We start from the raw sequence: 16,410 nt of genomic DNA, 5'->3' as shown, positions 1-16,410 counted from the left end.
TAGCTTACTGCATTCGCGTAACAGGCAGGCTCCTTGTGGAGTGCAATGTAATCAGGTGTTAGAGCATTGGACTAGTTAACTGTAAGGTTGCAAGATTGGATCTCCCGAGCTGACAAGGTAAAAAATCTGTCCGAGGCAGAARGTTCCTAGGCCGTCATTGAAAATAAGAATGTGTTCTTAACTGACTTGCCTAGTTAAATAAAGATTAAATAAAGGCGTAAAAAAATAATAAAAATCGGCAAATCGGCGCCCCAAAATACCGATTTCCGATTGTTATGAAAACTTGAAATCGGTTCTAATTAATCGGCCATTCCGATTAATCGGTCGACCTCTAATGGTTATACAGTGGAAGTCGGAAGTTTACATACACCTTAGCCAAATACATTTAAACTCAGTTTTTCACAATTTCTGACATTTAATCCTAGTAAAAATTCCCTGTCTTAGGTCAGTTAGGATCACCACTTTATTTTAAGAATGCGAAATGTCAGAATAATAGTAGAGAGAATGATTTCTTTCAGCTTTTATTTCTTTCATCACATTCCCAGTGAGTCAGAAGTTTACATACACTCAATAAGTATTTGGTAGCATTGCCCTTAAATTGTTTAACTTGGCTTAAGTGTTTCGGGTAGACTTCCACAAGCTTCCCACAATAAATGGGAAGCTTCCCACATTCCTCCTGACAGAGTTAGTGTAACTGAGTCAGGTTTGTAGGCCTCCTTGCTCGCACACGCTTTTTCAGTTCTGCCAACAAAGTTTCTATGGGATTGAGGTCAGGGCTTTGTGATGGCCACTCCAATACCTTGACTTTGTTGTCCTTAAGCCATTTTGCCACAACTTTGTAAGTATGCTTGGGGTCATTGTCCATTTGGAAGACACATTTGCGACCAAGCTTTAACTTCCTGACTGATGTCTTGAGATGTTGCTTCAATATAGCCACATAATTTTCCTGCTTCATGATGCCATCAATTTGGTGAAGTGCACCAGTCCCTCCTGCAGCACAGCACCCCCACAACATGATGCTGCCACCCCCGTGCTTCACAGTTGGGATGGTGTTCTTCGGCTTGCAAGCCTCCCCCTTTTTCCTCCAAACCTAAGGATGGTCATTATGGCCAAATAGTTCTATTTTTGTTTCATCAGACCAGAGGACATTTCTCCAAAAAATATGATCTTTGTCCCCATGTGCAGTTGCAAACCGTAGTCTGGCTTTTTTATGGCGGTTTTAGAGCAGTGGCTGCTTCCTTGCTGAGCGGCCTTTCAGGTTATGTCGATATAGGACTCGTTTTTACTGTGGATATAGATACATTTGTACCTGTTTCCTCCAGCATCTTCACAAGGTCCTTTGCTGTTGTTCTGGGATTATTTCCTTACACCAAATCGTATTTCTCTCTAGAGAGACAGAACGCGTCTCCTTTCCTGAGCGTATGACGGCTGTGTGGTCCCATGTGGTTATACTTGCGTACTATTGTTTGTACAGATGAACATGGTACCTTCAGGCATTGGAAATTGCTCCAAGATGAACCAGACTTGTGGAGGTCTAACAATTTTTTTTTGAGCTTGGCTGATTTCTTTTTGATTCCCATGATGTCAGCAAAGAGCACTGAGTTACTCCACAGGTACACCTCATTGACTCAAATGATGTCAATTAGCCATCAGAAGCTTCTAAAGCATGACATACTTTCTGGAATTTTCCAAGCTGTTTAAAGGCACAGTCAACTTAGTGTATGGTAACTTCTGACCACTGGAATGTATAACAGTGGAATTATAAAGTGAAATAATCTGTCTGTAAACAATTTGGATAAATGTTTGGTCATGCACAAAGTAGATGTCCTAACCGACTTGCCCCAAAACTATACCAAAGTCCCACAAGAATTGAAACAAACAAGCATTGGACCAGCCGTTCTGACCATCACTATTCATATTCTTTATGTACATATTCTTTATCCCTTTATCACTTGTTTTATGAGTGGGTAGTAGTTATGAATGTTAGTGGTAGTTGATTAACTTGTTGGTTTACTGGCATTGTCGGGAACTAGAAGCACAAGCATTTCGCTACACTCGCATTAACAATCTGCTACCATGTGTATTGACAAATAAAATTTGATTGATGTAGTTTTATTTGACTTTTTGTTTGTCCCCCACATGTCAAATGTTATTCTAGGGGTTAGGTTAAGGTAGATTAGTGTGTAAGGTTAGAAATTAGGTTTTAGGGTAAGGCTTGCTAGTGTGTTTGGGTTGGAGCTATGTGGTTGAGTTAAGGTTAGGGTTAGGGGTTAGGTACGGGTTAGGGTTAGGTTGTATGGGTAAATTTAATTTTAATGGGGACTGAAATGGGTTCCCCACAAGTTAGTTGTAGAAAAACTGGTGGTGCTTTAGAAACGTGTCGAAGCATATTCTGTCAGTGACCAATGTGTTACATTCTACACAACATGTTGTAGCCATCTGTAGTGTTAGTACTGTACCAGCTGCAAAGATTTATATACAATTCTCTTATATGGTCACTAGTTTCACAGCTCGCTGAGTGTGAACACGCAACACTTGGTACATATTACATGTGATGCATGTCCCCGATGTTGGACACACACACCACACACACACACCACACACAACACACCACACACACACACCACACACCACACACACACGCACACACAACCACCACACAACACACCACACACACAACACCTTTACATATTACATCTGATAACAACCACATGATACACGTCCCCGCTGTCTCTGGCACTGCACGGCTTGTCTCTCTCACTCACATTACATATTTAAAGTGGTGGGGATCGTACTTCCCCCTGTGACAGAGTGTGTGTGGTGTGTGTGTGGTCGGTCGGTCCATTCCTCATACGATTACATTATAGAAGAGGTGGCTCCAACACTGCGGCTGCAGACTGCAGCAAGACGGATACTCCAAAACTAAAACCATTTTGTAGGCTACATTTGCAGCAATGAGCTAGCACACCACACACACAGTGCTGTCGAGCGACACCCCCCGAGCGGCGACACCCACAACACACACACACCACACAATCAATCAGATGCGAATGCGATTTTATTCTTTTATGAAGTATCGCGCCGCGTTCGTACATCTCAGCTATATCCGAAAGTGCTGTGTAGGCGGAGACCCCGCCTAAAACCCCAAACAGCTAGTAAATGCAGGTTGGGTGTATGTGGTGTAACGAAGCACGGTGCTAGGAACAAAACTCCCGTAGGAAAGGCTCCAAATACCCTAGGAAGACGGGAGAGGTGCGGCGTGTGGAGGTGGGATAGAGAACCAGGGCGTGGATGTGAGAGGGGGCCAAGTCCTTCTTTCTGGCTGTGCCGGCTGGGAGGTGTGAGGACAGAACTTGCCAAAGATGTTCAAAAATGTTCATAAGTGACAAGGGCATGTCAAGAATAATCGTGAATAATTTGCAGTGTGCTTTCATAAGCCGTCAATCAAGGAAATGAAAAAACAAACAGGTCTTGGCATACGTTCAACGGGCGCAGAAACAGCTTGGGAACTGAAGAATAGCAAGCAAGCGCCAGGCGGGACTGGACAGCAAGGAGTCACCCACCACACACACACACACACACACACACACACACACACACACAGCTAGCTGACCTGACTTCAATAAAAACAAATATCTTTCTGTCCTCATAAATTATACCATGTTCCAGGAAGAAGGTGTTTGCACTTCAGAGAGAAAACATTAATGCAAGTGAACTGCTTGTTTTCATTTATTTAGACTCAACTGATTGAATGAATATTTGGACCAACAAGCACTAAACAAGCACAAAAACATTAATCAGAGATGTGTGCGCAGTACGATATTGATTACTATCAGCAACACACTATATACAGATGATAGCAAAGTGACTCACTCCAACTGACTAGCCAGTTGCACTAGTTTCTGTTTGCTTTGGGWTTTGATTGACAAATAACAAGTCTGTTTGATTCACCAGAGGGGAAGCAGAGGTCACTATGAATCATGCAGTAGCACTAATATTCACCGTCATGACAGTTCTACACTCACACTGTCCTTTATATATCCCAAAGAGATTGGCAATATAACAGGTAAACAAACATGGACAAGCACACAGAAACACACACACACAATGGGTCAATGTGACCCATTTTTGACCCATCTACTGTATGTGTCAAATTGACCCAGAACACCTTTTTGAACATAATACAAGGATAAGTTGAATTCCACGTGGGGCCAAGGGCCAGAAACAGATCGAGGGGTTGCTCGCTAATAGATGTATAATTGAGTTTAAGCTGATGAAGTATGGAAGAATATAATCTAATCAGTCAACCATCATGCTCCCAACAAACCAACCAACACTGCTCTGATCTGCTCAACTCTCCATGCAGATAGGTCTATAGACGGTCAGGCCCTTGAGCAAGCTACATATATTCCTGAGTAGGGTTGCAAAATTCTGTGAACTTTCAATAAATTCCTTGGTTTTCTCAAAATCCCAGTTGAAGAATTCCATCCAGGATTTCTGGAAAAACAGGGAATTTATTAAAATTTGAAAGGCTATAACATGAAGTAATCATGGGTAATTTCCACTTTAATAGCATTTATTTTTTCAACCTTTATGTTTAAACTCAGTCAAGCCACAGGTGGACTTTTCAAAACCCATTAGAAAGAAACTCACTGGCTCAAAAGTTTGCTTTTGTTCAKTCTGAATGACCGCTYWATCAGTCAGACCACTAGGGTTGTTCTGAGAACTCATTCCAGGGTTCTGGAGGTTCTATATGAACTCATTCAATATCACAATCTTTGTGTTTCCGTTCCAGTAACGTCAAAATAGAAATAAAGTGGCCACTCAGAACCACTGTAGGATGAGTATGTGGACACAGTAATTGCATGCCAACGATTTGCTACTGTGTGCCCGGATTTCAGTTCATTCAGTACCTTTAGTTCACTCACTCAGGAAATGGGTTTTGAATGCTCTACCATTACCATCCTGTCCCATACTAAACATGAACCCTCTTATTCTTTCCGCAAAACATTTTTCCATCTGGGACTAATAAAGAACTAATCATCTTCTTCTGTTGTGTCTCTGCAGCCATCGAGACCCAGAGCACCAGTTCTGAGGAGCTGGTCCCAAGCCCCCCGTCCCCCCTGCCCCCGCCCCGCGTCTACAAGCCCTGCTTCGTGTGCCAGGACAAGTCCTCGGGGTACCACTATGGTGTCAGCGCCTGCGAGGGCTGCAAGGTAAGTCAACGTTCCGTACCGACATGTACACCAAAACCATCAACATATACACCCCAACCAGCAACATACACACCAAAACCATCAATATACACACCAAAACCATCAACATATACACCAAAACCATCAACATATACACCCCAACCAGCAACATACACACCAAAACCATCAACATAGACACCAAAACCATCAACATACACACCAAACCATCAACATACACACCAAAACCAGCAACATATACACTCCAACCAGCAACATACACATCAAAACTATCAACATACACACCAAAACTATCCATATACACACCAACATCCAACATATACACCAAAACCATCAACATATACACCCCAACCACAACATACACACCAAACATCACACAAACCATCAATATCACACCAAAACCATCAACATATACCAACCAGCAACATACACACAAAACTATCCAATCAAAAACAACATATACACCAAAACCATCAACATATACACCAACCAGCAACATACACACCAAACCATCAATATACACACAAATCAACATATACACCCACCCAGCAACATACAACCAAAACACAATAACACACACATCAACATACACACCAAAACATACAACATATACACCACCACCTACACACCAAAACCATCAATATACACCAAACCACAAACATACACCAAACCACATACAACATATACACCCCCACACATACACAACCAAAACCATCAACATACACACAAAACCATCAACATACACACCAAAACATCAATATACAACACCAAAACAATACAACAAAATACACCCCAACCAGCAACATACACACCAAAACCATCATATAACCCCAAAAACCATCACATACACACCAAACACAAAACAATACACACCGAACCAAATCAATTACACCCACAAACCATCAACACATATATTACATTTACATTTAAGTCCATTTAGCAAGAGCGCCTTCCACCCCAAACCAGCAACATACACACCGAAACCATCAACATACACACCAAAACCATCAACATACACACCGAAACCATCAACATACACACCGGAACCAGCAACATACACACCAACACCATCAATATACACACCAAAACCATCAACATACACACCACAACCAGCAACATACACACCACAATCAATCAATCAAATGTATTTATAAAGCCCTTTTTACATCAGCCGATGTCACAAAGTGCTGTACAGAAACCCAGCCTYAAACCACAAACAGCAAGGAATGCAGGTGTAGAAGCACGGTGGCTAGGAAAAACTCCCTAGAAAGGCAGGAACCTAGGAAGAAACCATCAACATACACACCACAACCAGCAGACCTCTAGGGCCAGATGTTTTCCTCACAACTTGACCTAACCAGAATTGAAAACTTTGTCCTGGTCAGGTCACTTGGTGAGGAAAAACCTCTGCTTGATGTTGCCCACAGTCTATCAATGCAGCGCTCATACAGTATATCAACATGGATCAAATCAAATCAAAGTTTATTTGTCACCTGCGCCGAATACAACAGACCTTACAGTGAAATGCTTACTTACAGGCTCTAACCAATAGTGCAAAAAGGTATTAGGCGAACAATAGGTAGGTAAAGAAATAAAAACAACAGTAAAAAGACAGTGAGAAATAACAGTAGCGAGGCTATATACAGTAGCGAGGCTATAAAATTAGCGAGGCTACATACAGACACCAGTTTGTCAGGCTGATTGAGGTAGTATGTACATGTAGATATGGTTAAAGTGACTATGCATATATGATGAACAGAGAGTAACAGTAGCGTAAAAGAGGGGTTGGCGGGTGGTGGGTGGCGGGACACAATGCAGATAGCCCGGTTAGCCAATGTGCGGGAGCACTGGTTGGTAGGGCCAATTGAGGTAGTATGTATATATGTACATGAATGTATAGTTAAAGGATGTACCTGTGTGCCTACGGAACATACAACCCTTTGGTTGACACTCCATTCCAGTGTGGTTCTGGAGGCTGAATAGCCATCTTCATTCTATCTCCAATCAAAAGGCTGGAATGTCTGGAATTTAGGCCTGGGGGGAGGAGAGGGAGGGTGGTGATCAACTCTCTCACTGGGGTCAGGGTCAAACACAGGTCTCTCTAGCCCTCCTATACAGCCATGAATCTAACGCTATTTACATTTAACATTTTTGTAATTTAGCAGACGCTCTTATCCAGAGCGACTTACAGTAGTGAGTGCATACATTTTCATTCGTACTGGTCCCCCGTGGGAATCGAACACACAACCCTGGTGTTGCAAGTGCCATGCTCTACCAACTATGCCCAGCTTAGGTCTGGTGTGACCCCGTACCTCCAGCCCCACGACCTGATAATACCACCTGGAGTAAGACATACGTCAAATATATACAGTACCATGGAGGTATAGATGCATTGAGGTTAGAACATAGCTACAGAAATATGGGGAAATCAATAGAAAACACAAACAAATGCATCTCATCACACACACCACACACAACACACACCACACAAACACACACACACACACACACACACACACACACACACACACACACACACACACACACACACACACACATCCAAATACAACACACACACAGAACACACGCACACACACACACACCAACAATAACTACATATTAGTGGTCAAGCACATTCCTTCTACTCCTGCACCCTGACTGGACTGCAGATTGTATCAGCTCTAATAAAAAGGACAGAATGGGGTTTAACTTTGTAAGCAAATGAACACCATCTAGCTCTCTCTCCTTCACCGGGACTCTACGATAATATGGGATATACTCACGTTATTTCACGGTAACTTTTCTGTACATGATAGTGAATTATGCTAGCCCCCTAACTTCTGTTCAACATGCCTGTATTAATTCCATAAACATATCCAAACGTATCTCTCTTCTATCTGCTTACTCTTTCTCTCTCTCTTACTTATTATTACTTTCTCCTCTCAGCACTCTCTCTCTCTATCTTCTGCTCTCTTGCTCTCTGCTTCTCTTCTCTCTTTTCTTGGGGGCCTCACTCGCTCTCATCCATCTCTCCATTTCTCTCTCTCTAGCTCTACTCTCTGCTCCTCTCTCTCTCTTCTCTCTCTCTTGTCTCATCTCTCTCATCTGCCCCTCCTCTCCCTCTTCTCTCTTCTCTCTCTCCTCGCTTTCTCTCTCCTCTCTCCTCTTCTCTCTCTTCCTCTCCTCTCCTCTCTCTTGCTCTCTCTCTCTCTCTCTTGCTCCTTCTCTACTCTCTTCCTCTTCTTCCTCTCGCTAATCCTCCTCTCCTCATCTCTCCTCTATCTCTCTCTCTTCTTTCTATTCGCATGCTCATTCTCTCGCTCCTGCAATCTCGCATCCCTCTCGCTCTGCCTCTCTACCGCCATCTGCCATATACTCGGGGCTGATACTCTGCCCTCATGCCCTCGGCTTCTATGCAGCTCTCGCCTCTCGCCCTTGCTCTCTCTCTCGATCCTCTCTCCTACTTCTACACCTCGCATACTAACGCTCTCTCTCTCTCTCTGACTCTCTCCTCTCGCCATCTCTTCTCTCTCTCTCTCCTCTCTCCTCTCTTCTACTCCTCTGTCTCGCTTCTCTCCTACTTTCTCGACAAACTCTATACCTACCTCCTCTCCTCTCGCTTCTCTCATCTACTCTTCTCCGCTCTCTCTCTCGGCTCTCTCTCCCTTCTCTCTCTCTCTCTCTCTCTCTCTCTCTCTCCTCTCTCTCTCTCTCTCTCTCTCTCTTTCGTCTCTCTCTCCTCTTCTCTCTCTCTTCTCACCCTCTCACTGTCCCCCCCATCTCTCTCTCTCCCCGTCTCCTTCCCCTCTCTTCTTCTGTCTCCTCCGCTGCAAGTTGCTAGCAGATCAGGTTAAAATAGCAGAATTCATGGTATATATAGCTTTTACTTCGTGGACATCTTGATTTCGGGGCATAAGCCAGAGATTTAAGGCTTTTTCCCTGTTGTATCCTGTCTCCATGCGCAGAGCCATTGTTGTATGACATGTGTGAGGCCGAGCCCCTCATTGGACGAGTCAATTGAGCCTGCTCCTTTCCGCAGCTGTTAGGGTTTTATCTGCTAAAAGCACCCACACCTGTCTATCTCTCACTCTCTCTCTATCTCTTCCTCTCTCCTTTCTCTCTGTCTCTATATCTATATCTCTCCCCTCTCTCTATATATATCTCCGCTTTCCTCTCCCTCTCTCTCCCTCATATTAAAGAGGCCCTCTACTGCCCTCGTGAATATTCGAATTACCAACCGTTAATGGTGTGTGTGTATGTGTGTATATGTACATGTCATCTATCTTATAACAGAGATGTTTCAGTCTCAGTTCAAAAGCTTAGATAGAGTGGAAGTACAAAGACGAAGCTTTTTTTCGGATTCCTACCATAGAAATATTTGTTCATATGTTCACACACACACACACCACACACACACACACACACACACGACACACACACACACACACACACACACACACACAACACAACAATCACACACACGCATGCACGCTCATACAATCAAACACAGACAGACACACACACACACACACAAGCACTTGCACGCCAATACATTCACATTACAGTCAAGCTGCTCAGATGTCCATTTATTATGACTTCAGTTCAACCCAGTTCAGCTCCTGGGTTGCACTGACTTCTTGATCTGTCTAACTTGATTTAAAGATGTCCAGTCTTACAACAGACAGAGCCTTACCTACCAACACTGCTGCTTTTTTGGCCAGGGCTCACTTAAAAAAGAGTTGTCAATCTCAATGTGTCTACCCTGGTTTTATAAAGGATACATACAAAGTAAAGACATGCCTGTTGAATTCCCCTTAGATACASTCACTTCTCACGCTGTGTGTGGTTCATTAGAGGACTACGCTGACTACATACTGTATACATGTAATGAGAGAGATGAGAGAGACGTGATGAGAGAGAGACAACAGCAGATGAGAGAGAGACACGCCAGAAGAGAAGACACAGACTACGGCAGATGTGATCATGCCAGAACACACTCAACTCATTTACATCATCTGACACCAGCAACGTTCGCCTTTGTTTGATATCTTGAAGAGAGCTGATTTGAATTGGTAAAATGGCGAGCAGACATGTGGACTCCCATAAGTACATGCATATGCAGTGGTAGCGGAGCGCTAGGGGGGTTATGCTACTTCTTATGGGTATTCAGTGAAAGTCAAGACAACAAGGCCGCCTCCTCTACTGTTCAGATGAGACAGTTGTGTCCTACACCTTTGTGACATCATCCCTCTTGGGGTTCTGAAATTGTCCCCACAGAGAGAAATGAGGACCAACTCAACACAGCTCACAGCAATGCACCAGATCTGGGTCAAATACCTTTGAATACTTGAAACAGTGGAACAAAAAACAAACACATATTTGTTTTTACCATACAGTTTCTTAGACTTTGCACTTTTGGGATCTATTCTGATAGTTTGATAGGGGGGAAAACTAGATAAAGAATAATGTTAATTATTTGAAGGTGTTTGACCTATGTATTTGACTTACAGTATGTCTGTAGATCACATAAACTTTAAGACACAATTAACATAGTGTACCAGAGTTCCCAATGGCAATAGACTAGGCCTAGGGCCTCTTTCTCCTACAAAACCCATAAGATGAATAAAAATCATATTGTCTGCTCTCTGTCAATAGAAAGGATAGCTTCACTGCCTCTGAGAAAAGAAGAATAACCTGTAGTGAAGAGAATAAGAATAGAAGAATACACTATAGGGCTTAGATACACAGACAACGCTTTACTTTTATATCCCTACTTTAGCTCAGTGTACAGCACAGGAGGCTGATGGTGTACAGTATGAATAACAAAAAATATTTTGAATCTAGAAGGACATCATATAATAAATGGTAGAGAATCACAATAGCATCGTCTCAGGTCTCAATTTTAGGATATTGGGTTTTGTCAATGCCCATGACAAAGGCTATAGATTTTTCAAGTAGACTCATATCTCTACGGCTATAAAAGACTACAGCTTTTATAGGTTGGACCTGGTCCGCATCTTTGTTGGGCTGACTGAAAAGCTTCAAGCTTGACMGAAAAAAAATGGATATATTAGTCGGTTCAGTGTAAGGATGATTCAACTACACAGTTCACAGAGCATTCTATCCTTATGATATAACCTAACGAGTGCTGCGCCTCAATTAGTGAGCCTGTGTGTCTACAGAAAAACATCTGGTGAACAATACAGAGTAGTTACCTAAATCTACCCTCTATTGTAGCTAGGGTTGCACATTTTGGGGAATATTCAGAGGTGGAAACTTTCCGTGGGAATTAACGGGAATATATGCAAATTAATATTAATACCATTTAAATGTAGATGTTTTTTTACATTGGATATATTTACCATATCATATGGAGACAGAAACATAAATGTTTTACCTTATCATAAGTAGACATAATTGCAAATTATTAAATCCTTCCAATATAATAAATAAAAAAATGTAGTTATGAATTGAACTTTAATTAAATGAGTTAACTCTTCACATGGGATGATTTCACTGAACATCAAAAGAAAGGGAAAATTGAATGATCCCCAATGATCCATCYCAACTCCCAAAAACGTTTTCAACATACATCTGTAAAATGATAGTCTAGAAACTCAAGCTTTGGTTGTCTTCCTCTCAGGCTTCCATGTCTTCTCCCTGGACCTCCTCAATGTCCACCTCTTGAACATCAGATTCTGAGGTCTCGTCTTCACAGTCACCTTCCAACCTTGTTGAGGATGGCTCGTTGTCAGGCTCAAAAAGCCTCAAATTTGCCCGGATGGCCACCAATTTTTCAACCCTTGTATTGGTCAGCCTGTTGCGTGCTTTGGTGTGTGTGTTCCCAAACAAGGACCAGTTGCGCTCTGAGGCGGCTGATGTTGGTGGGATTTGGAGGATGATGGAGGCAACAGGGGAAAGAGCCTCAGATCCACAAAGTCCCTTCCACCAGGTGGCTGATTAGATATGTTGGCACGACTGCCATATTGCATCTCCATCCCAAAGCCCTTGCTTGGAAGTGTACTTTGCCAGACTGCCAAGAACCTTGCCCTCATCCAGGCCAAGGTTGTGAGACACGGTAGTAATGACACCATAGGCCTTGTTGATCTCTGCACCAGACTAGATGCTCTTGCCAGCATACTTGGGGTCCAACATGTACGCTGTGTGCTTCAGGCAGAAGTCTTCACACTTTTTGATGTATTTCAGAACTGCAGTTTCCTCTGCTTGGAGCAACAGTGAAGTGGGCAGGGCAGTATGGATTTCTTCTCTTACATCTGCAAGCAGAGTCTGAACATCAGACAGGATGGCATTGTCTCCCTCAATCCGTGCAATGGCTACTGCTATAGGTTTCAGGCTGCTTACCACTCTCTCCCAAAATACATAATCCAGGAGGATCCTCTTGATGGGCTGTCCATATCGGCAGACTGTGATATGGCCATTTCTTGGAGAGACTCCTTCCTCTCCAGGAGACTGTCAAACATGATTACAACACCACCCCAACGGGTGTTGCTGGGTAGCTTCAATGTGGTGCTCTTATTCTTCTCACTTTGCTTGGTGAGGTAGATTGCTGCTATAACTTGATAACCCTTCACATACCTAACCATTTCCTTGGCTCTCTTGTAGAGTGTATCCATTGTTTTCAGTGCCATGATGTCCTTGAGGAGCAGATTCAATGCATGAGCAGCACAGCCAATGGGTGTGATGTGAGGGTAGGACTCCTCCACTTTAGACCAAGCAGCTTTCATGTTCGCAGCATTGTCTGTCACCAGTGCAAATACCTTCTGTGGTCCAAGGTCATTGATGACTGCCTTCAGCTCATCTGCAATATAGAGACTAGAGTTCGACCGATTATGATTTTTCAACGCCAATACGGATACCGATTATTGGAGGACCAAAAAAAGCCGATACCGATTAATCAGACGATTTATATATATATATATATATATATATATATATTTGTAATAATGACAATTACAACAATAATGAATGAACACTTATTTTAACTTAATATAAGACATCAATAAAATCAATTTAGTCTCAAATAAATAATGAAACATGTTCAATTTGGTTTAAATAATGCAAAAACAAATGTTGGAGAAGAAAGTAAAAGTGCAATATGTGCCATGTAAAAAAGCTAACGTTTAAGTTCCTTGCTCAGAACATGAGAACATATGAAAGCTGGTGGTTCCTTTTAACATGAGTCTTCGATATTCCCAGGTAACAAGTTTAAGGTTGTAGTTATTATAGGACTATTTCTCTCTATACCATTTGTATTTCAAATACCTTTGACTATTGGATGTTCTAATAGGTACTTTAGTATTGCCAGCCTAATCTCGGGAGTTGTAGGTTTGAAGTCATAAACAGCTCAATGCTTGAAGCACAGCGAAGAGCTGCTGGCAAATGCAGTAAAGTGCTGTTTAAATGAATGCTTACGAGCCTGCTGCTGCCTACCACCGCTCAGTCAGACTGCTCTATTAAATCATAGACTTAATTATAATATAATAACACACAGAAATACGAGTCTTAGGTCATTAATATGTTCAAATCCGGAAACTATTCATTTCGAAAACAAAACGTTTATTCTTTCAGTGAAATACGGAACCATTCCATATTTAATCTAACGGGTGGCATCCCTAAGTCTAAATATTGCTGTTACATTGCACAATCTTCAATGTTATGTCATAAATATGTACAATTCTGGCAAATTAATTATGGTCTTTGTTAGGAAGAAATGGTCTTCACACAGTTCGCAATGAGCCAGGCGACCCAAACTGCTGCATATACCCCGACTCTGCTTACACTGAACGCAAGAGAAGTGACACAATTTCCCTAGTTAAAAGAAATTCAGCAGGCAATATTAACTAAATATGCAGGTTTAAAAATATATACTTGTGTATTGATTTTAAGAAAGGCATTGATGTTTATGGTTAGGTACAAATTGGTGCAATGACAGTGCTTTTTTCACGAATGCGCTTGTTAAATCACCCGTTTGGCGAAGTAGGCTGTGATTCAATGAAAAATTTACGGGCACCGCATCGATTATATGCAACGCAGGACAAGCTAGATAAACTAGTAATATCATCAACCATGTGTAGTTAACTAGTGATTATGTTAAGATTGATTGTTTTTTATAAGATGCGTTTAATGCTAGCTAGCACCTTACCGTGGCTCCTTGCTGCACTCGCATAGCAGGTAGTCAGCCTGCCACGCAGTCTCCTCGTGGAGTGCAATGTAATCGGCCATAATTGGTGTCCAAAAATGCCGATTACCGATTGTTATAAAAACCTGAAATCGGCCCTAATTAATTGGCCATTCCGATTAATCAGTCGACCTCTAGTAGAGACCGGTGTGTCTGTTGTCCCTTGTGTCTGTGTTCTTGTAGAATACTGGTTGAGGGGTGGAGATTATGTAGTTAATTATTCCTTGTCCACGAACATTCAACCACCCATCAGAGATGATTGCAATACAGTCTGCTTTCTCTATGATTTGCTTGACCTACACTTGAACTCTGTTGAACTCTGCATCCAACAAATGAGTAGATAAATCATGTCTGGTTGGAGGGGTGTATGCTGGGTGAAGAACATTCAGAAATCTCTTCCAATACACTTTGCCTGTGAGCATCAGAGGTGAACCAGTTGCATACACAGCTCGAGCAAGACATTCATCAGCATTTCTCTGACTACGTTCCTCCATTGAGTCAAAAAACCTTCTGATTCCAGGAGGACAATGAGCTGTTGCTATCGATAAGGTGTCTGATTCATCATTTTCAGCTCGAATAGAAGTAGAGGGACTTTTGTCAGAGGTTGCTTGTTGTGAGCGCTGAGGGAACTCTCTGTACTTGGCCAGATGATTCTGTATCTTTGTTGCATTCTTCACATATGATTTGGCACAGTATTTGCAAATGTACACAGCTTTTCCTTCTACATTAGCTGCAGTGAAATGTCTCCACACATCAGATAGTGCCGGTGGCATTTTCCTGTTGTAACGAATGTCGTCGGGAGAAGGAGAAGAGGACCTGATGGCACGAAGCCTCCACTGGAGACACACAGGAGGCCTGGCTCTGGGGGAAGGCACAGGACTCACCAGGCTGGGGAGACATTTAGGAAGGTTAATTCTCGGCGCAGGCACAGGACTCACCAGGCTGGGGAGACATGCAGGAGGCCTTGTCCTTGGCCGAGGCACCGGATACACTGGGCCGTGGAGGCGCACTGGCGGTCTCGAGCGCAGATCTGGCCCCACCCGTTCTGGCTGGATGCCAGCTTCCACCCGGCAAATGCGGGACGCTGGCACCGAGCACACCGGCCTGTGGATGCTCGGCCGAGACACAGTGCGCATCACCCCATAGCACGGGGCCTGACCAATCCCATGCTCGCCACGGTAAGCACGGGGAGTGAGCTCAGGTCTCCAACCTGACTCTGCCACACTCCCCGTGTGCCAAAACATTGGGGGGGGCTGCCTCTCGGGCTTCCTTGCCAGCCGTGTTCCCTCATACCGCTGGTTCTCAGCTCTCGCCGCCTCCAGTTCTGATTTCGGGCGGCGATACTCCCCRGTTTTTGCCCAGGGTCCCTTGCCGTTCAAGATTTCCTCCCATGTCCAGGAGTCCATTCTTCCACGCTGCTTGGTCCTTTGGTGGTGGGTAGTTCTGTAACGAATGTCGTCGGGAGAAGGAGAAGAGAACCAAGGTGCAGCGTGGTAAGTATTCATAATACTTTTAATAAATACGAACACTTGAACAAAAACAACAGCGACAAACGAACAGTTCTGCAAGAGTGCAATACACAAAACAGAAAAACAACTACCCACCAAGCACAGGTGGGATGAGGCTACCTAAGTATGGTTCTCAATCAGAACAACGATAGAGAGTGCTCTCTCTGATTGAGAACCACACCAGGCCAAACACCTAGAAATACAAAACATAGAACAAAACATAGAATGCCCACCCCAACTCACGCCCTGACCAAACCAAAATAGAGACATAAAAAAAGGAAATGAGTCAGGGCGTGACACCTGTAAAGTTAGGAAAAAAATTGTAGAAAAAAACCTAATACAATTCCGTTGTACAGATAAATATTAAGCCGTTAGATTGACAAACTCCTTTGTAAGATAAATGTTTTAAAAAAGTTCACTGTTATAAGCTAACTTTTTTGATGAATTTAAGCAAAATCTCAAAATTCCAGACATTTACCGGAAAGTTTCC

General features: G+C 42.9%; 1 protein-coding gene across 1 annotated transcript in view; it reads left to right on the top strand.

The window, feature by feature from the left end:
* LOC139022499 (retinoic acid receptor beta-like) overlaps window positions 1–16,410 on the top strand; it is a 107,921-nt gene that overhangs the window by 24,641 nt on the left and 66,870 nt on the right. The window contains exon 2 of the mRNA XM_070436020.1: window positions 5,068–5,216. Within this exon, the coding sequence (XP_070292121.1) occupies window positions 5,068–5,216 (149 nt within the window). The remainder of the gene's footprint in view (window positions 1–5,067; window positions 5,217–16,410) is intronic.

Source organism: Salvelinus sp. IW2-2015, linkage group LG30 (assembly GCF_002910315.2).
Source record: "Salvelinus sp. IW2-2015 linkage group LG30, ASM291031v2, whole genome shotgun sequence".
NCBI lineage: Eukaryota > Metazoa > Chordata > Actinopteri > Salmoniformes > Salmonidae > Salvelinus > Salvelinus sp. IW2-2015.
This window is presented reverse-complemented; position numbering and strand designations above follow the sequence as displayed.